Consider the following 6243-nt stretch of genomic DNA (forward strand, 5'->3'; position numbering starts at 1 on the left):
GGGATTCTTTAAAAATCTTTCCATCATCTGTACTGCACTTACAGCCGCTAATTGTATGCAAAGCCTTAAAGAGGGCAAAGGATTTTGGGATAAAAACAATACTATTAAGTATCCACTTGTATAAATCATAAAATTATATATAGATTAATAATTTATAGTCATTAATAAATTTAGGATTGGAAAAAATATCTCATAAAAATTATTTTTCGTTTCCGCCAAGTTTTTCGCGGACCCCCTAGCCTTCTCTTGCGGCCCACCAGGGGTCCTCGGACCCCAGTTTGAAAACCCCTGTTATAGACAACCAACCGACAGACAGACAGAGATATATAGACTACAGACAGACAACTAGATAGACAGACAGACAGACAACTAGATAGACAGACAGACATATATAGACTACAGACAGACAAATATTATAAACAACCGACAGACAGACAAACAGACAGAGATATATAGACTACAGACTGACAGACATACAGACAACTACACAGTCAGACATATATAGACTACAGACAGACATTAAAGACAACTGACAGACAGCTAGACAGACAGAGATCTATAGACTACAGACAGATATTATAGACAACCGACAGATAGACAGACAGAGATATATAGACTACAGACAGACAACTAGATAGACAGAGATATATAGACTACAGACAGATATTATAGACAACCGACAGATAGACAGACAGAGATATATAGAATACAGACAGACAACTAGATAGACAGACAGACAGACATATACAGACTACAGACAGACAAATATTATAAACCAACAGACAGAGACAGACAGACAGACACAGATATATAAACTACTGACAGACAGATATTATAGACAACCGATATACAGACAGACACAGATATATAGACTACAGAGAGACAACTAGATAGACAACAGATAGACAGACAGACAGAGGGAGATATATAGACTACCGACAGACAAATATTATAGACAACCGACAGACAGAAAGACACAGATATATATAATACAGACAGACAACTAGATAGATAACAGACAGACAGACAGAGATATATAAAGTACAGACAGACATTAAAGACAACTGACAGACAGACAACTAGATAGACAGAGATATATAGACTACAGATAGATGGATATTATACACAACCGACAGACCGACAGACAGAGATATAAAATACAGACAGACAACTAGACAGACAGACAGACAGACAGACAGACAGAGTTATATAGACTACAGACAGACATTAAAGACAACTGACAGACAGACAACTAGATAGAGATATATAGACTACATACAGACATATATTATAGACAACAGACAGACAGACAAATAGATAGACAGACACAGATAGACAGACAGACAGCTAGATAGACAACAGACAGACATACAGACAACTAGACAGATAGACAGACACAAATATAAAGACTACAGACAGACTGATATATAGACAACAGATACAGACAGACCGACATAAAGACACAGACAGACAGACAGACAGACAGACAGACAGACAGACACAGATATATAGACTATAGCTGGACAGGTATTATAGACATTCGACAGACAGACAGACAACGGATAGACAACAAGAAAACAGACAGACAGACATAGATATGTAGAGTACAGAGATACAGACAGACAGTTTTATAGACAACAGATAGACAGAAACAGACATACATACAGACAACAGCTAGACAGACAAACAGAGTTAGAAACGACAGACAGAAAGACAGACAGACAGACAGACAGACAGACAGACAGACAGACAGACAGACAGACAGACAGACAGACAGACAGACAGACAGATAGATAGATAGATAGATAGATAGATAGATAGATAGATAACCGACAGAGAAACAGAAAGATAGATAGACAGAAATATTAGACAGCAGACAGACATAATGACAGACATAAAGATGAACAGACATACAGATAGCTAGATAGACAGGCAGACAGACAGACAGACAGAAAGAGAGAGAGAGAGAGAGAGAGAGAGAGAGAGAGAGAGAGAGAGACGCACTGAATAGATACAGACAGACATACAGACAGGTAGGTAGGTAGACAACCATCAAACAGATAGACAGACAGAATGATATAGTCTTTCATAGACAGGCAGACATTTTCAAATAAGACAGACAGACAACTTGTCACCTGTAGTCGCACGTTGAACATCATGGAGGCGATGACATACAGATATGGGAATCTGACTCTGAGTCTCCAGGCGAGATCAAAGAAGATGAGCAAAGTCCTGCTGAGGCCTTTAGAAAACACGCCGTACGAGCCCGAAACACGCAGCACCAAATGCGCCAGTCCCGCCATAAGAGGACGCTTCACTGCCGCTCTCAGACACGACACGGAGCAGTCATCTCGGCTGAGCTGAAAACATCCTCCACCCTGTTATTATTCTCCCCAGAAAAGATGGACTCGCGGCCGGATGTTGTTAACTTCTTGTTCCTGTCAACGCCAAAATAAGTGCACGTAGCTACATTTTTCAACGAATTTAGTACCATGTAGCCCTTTCACAACCCATTTAAATGTTCATATAAAAATAAAATCTTTTAGAATCGTAATTTGTTTTATTTTCCATTATTATTACTTTCTCCCTTTTATCCGGTTTGATGTATTTCTTTCCTAATGTCTGTCTACTGTTGTAATTGTATTACTTCACGCTTCTGTTTGTGCATGTAAGGCCTTCTTTGTATATATTTCTGAACGAAATAATAATAAAAAAAACATTCTGTTAAAGTTCCCAAAAAATCTAAACTAACCATATAATTTTGTTAGCTCACATTCGCCACAGAAACGCGACCGCTGTGAGCAACTGCCAAAGCGTTCAAAAAAACGCAGAGTAAAAACGCGACGTTTCCATTGAACACAACAGAAAAAATGCTCAGCTCGCGTCGCGTTTCTGCAGCGCAAACGCTTCGGTCGGCACACTTCCTAAATGTCATGTTCAGTAGTCACCAATTGGTTATTTTAGTGCATTGAGGGAAACATAAGCATGTCTGTTGCCTAATAAAATATTGCATATCTAATAAAAATGTTGTATATCATGTTAGAGCACCTAATATGTAGTCTGTAATAGAAAATAATTATGTTGACCTATTTCATTTTAACTGCACTTGTAGTGGCATGTTTGGGGCACAGGGTCTTTTCTATGAATATTCTGTATTATTACAAAGTGCATTATTATTATTATTATTATTATTATTATTATTATTATTATTATTATTATTATTATTATTATTATTTAAATAAAGACCACATTGCATTTTTTTATGGCAGAGAAACATTATAATACTTGTTTGTCATATTCTGTATAATTCGAATTGTTATCTACTGAACAGATACACTCATTTTATCATATGTAAGTATGTATTTTATCTGTAAGTTCTGTTATTGACCATAATTTGGCTGCTAATAAAACATTATTAAACTTATTTGTTTATTTACTCGTTTCAATCTTTTGATTTTGTTTTGCCTGTCATAATAAACCTTTTTTGTATTTGTAATTCTCTTTAAAAAATACAGGTAAGGAGTATAACGGCAAAAATCTAATAAAAATGTTTATCAAAATTTACAGAACGGAGCACTAATAATACAGATAATCAATAAATGAAACAATATATTTTAAAAATACAGAACAATAAACAAACAAACAACTAACAAAAAAATACACTACACTGTCTTCGATCAAATAAATGTTTTTTTTTCAACAAACTCTGATGTTTGTGCATGCAAGACCTGCTTTGTTTGTATTATACTTTTCTGAACGAAATAATATTAATAAGAAAATCGCTACAGAAACGCGAGCACTGTGAACAATCGCCAACGCGTAAAAAAACGGCGAGTAAAAACACAACATTTCTATTAACAACAACAGAATTTTTTTTTTTTTTTAGCTCGCCTCGCGTTTCTGCAACGCAAAAATCGAGACAGTCCTTGCTTGATGTAGTTGACCAGGGGCCTGTTTCAGTAAGGAGGTTCAAACAACTCAGAGTTTAAACTTGAACTCTGAGTTGATTTACCGAGAGATTACATACTCTGAGTTTACACTTAACCTCCTTTCTGAAACAGGCCCCAGGTCCGCTATGTAGTTGACTGAATTATTTCAAGGAATAAATTGCAATAGTTCAAGAGTAATTAATCAAATTAATTAAAATCCACATCATTTCATTTACTTACCAGTAACAAAAATATAACATTACACTAAATTCATAATTTTTTGTGTGCCACCCCAAGAATTGTTGTGGCCTTTTCTGGCCACCCCTAATAAACTTTTCTGGGTGTGCCACTGGTTCGCTTTCATCATCAAGCTGCAGGCTGCAACAAGGACATCTAGCAAAAAAAAATTTAATTAATTAAATGAATAAAAAACACTGATTTTACCCAGCCAAGATATTGTTGAAAAGATTTAAGTCAGATATAGATGCAATGCAGCTCTTTCTGTAATATACCCAATGAAACTGCTGATCATGTTTTTTGGAATCGTCCTCATACGCAATGCTTTTGGATTGAACTGTCCTTGGATATTCATCGCAAAATATTACCGGGAGTCTTGTTATCTTTTAAGGATATCCTGTTGGTTTTTTTCAATACTTCTGATAATAAAAGTAAGGAATATTTAATTAATAATCTCCTTTTAATTTTTGCAAAATTTTATATACACCGCTGTAAATTCTCTCTGCGTATACCTTGTTTTATTGTCTTTGAAAAGGAAATTCAACAGTACATTAGAACTATTGGTCCCTCTAAAAATCTTAAAGCTATTAGAACTGTAAACTTGTTTTCCTTTTTTAATTTTCTTAACACATTTTAAGTTAATATTATTTGCTTTTCTTTTGTTGTTGTTTTCTTTTCTCTTGTATGTGCTTATTTGATGCTTTACTCCTCTGTAAAACTCATGTACACTCTTTGTAACAAATTTGCATGATGTTGTTATTGTTACCCTGACATTAATAAAAAAAAATTAAATAAAAAAATGCCTCGGTTGACACGCGTCACAAATGTCATGTTCAGTTGTCACCTATTGGTTATTTTAGTTCATTGAGGGAAACATAAGCATGTTTGTTGCCTAATAAAATATTGTTATCTAATAAACATTTGTATCTTATGTTAAAGCACTTTTCTAAAAATTTGATACAGAAAATAATAATAGGATAATAGGACAAGGATATGTTCACATATTTCTTTAACTGCATTTGTAATAAAATAGTTTGGGAAACGGGGTCTTTTCTATGATTTTTTAAATTCTGTATTATTAAAAAGTGTATTATTATTATTATTATTATTGTTGTTATCATTATTATTATTGTTGTTATTATTTATTATTATTAATTTTCTATTATTAATATTGTTATTATTTATTATTATTATTGTTGTTATTATTATTATTATTATTATTATTATTATTATTATTATTATTATTGTTGTTGTTGTTGTTATCATTATTATTGCTGTTGTTGTTGTTATTATTTATTATTATTATTTTTCTATTATTAATATTGTTGTTGTTATTATTATTGTTATTATTATTATTATTATTATTATTTATCATTATTCTTATCATTATTATTATTGTTGTTGTTATTTATTATTATTATTAATTATTATTATTATTATTATTGTTGTTGGTGGTGTTATTATTATTTATTATTATTATTAATTATTATTTATTATTATTGTTGTTATTATTATTATTATTGTTGTTGTTGTAGTTGTTGTTGTTATTTATTATTATTATTTATTATTATTATTATTATTAATAACATTATTATTATTATTATTATTATTAACATTATTATTATTATTATTATTATTATTATTATTGTTGTTATTAATTATTATTATTATTATTATTATTACTGTTGTTATTATTATTATTATTATTATTATTTATTATCATTATTATTATTGTTGTTGGTGGTGTTATTATTATTTATTATTATTATTAATTATTATTTTTTATTATTGTTGTTATTATTATTATTATTGTTGTTGTTGTTGTAGTTGTTGTTGTTGTTATTTATTATTATTATTATTTATTATTATTATTATTATTATTAACATTATTATTATTATTATTATTATTATTAACATTATTATTATTATTATTATTATTATTATTATTATTATTGAAACAAAGACCACATCACAATTTATGGCATAGAAACATTATAATCATATACTTGTTTGTCATATAGTGTATCTGTTTAACAAATTGTTATCTATTGAACAGACACACTCATTTTATCATATG

At 31.1% G+C, this 6243-nt stretch overlaps 1 protein-coding gene across 1 annotated transcript in view; it reads right to left on the reverse strand.

Moving 5' to 3' along the window:
* smim10l3 (small integral membrane protein 10 like 3) overlaps positions 1-2404 on the reverse strand; it is a 4726-nt gene extending 2322 nt beyond the window's left edge. The window contains 1 exon segment of the mRNA NM_001163443.1: positions 2136-2404. Within this exon segment, the coding sequence (NP_001156915.1) occupies positions 2136-2303 (168 nt within the window). The 5' untranslated portion in view covers positions 2304-2404.
* Positions 2405-6243: the final 3839 nt, after the last annotated feature.

This window comes from Danio rerio, chromosome 3, assembly GCF_049306965.1.
Source record: "Danio rerio strain Tuebingen ecotype United States chromosome 3, GRCz12tu, whole genome shotgun sequence".
Classification (NCBI taxonomy): domain Eukaryota; kingdom Metazoa; phylum Chordata; class Actinopteri; order Cypriniformes; family Danionidae; genus Danio; species Danio rerio.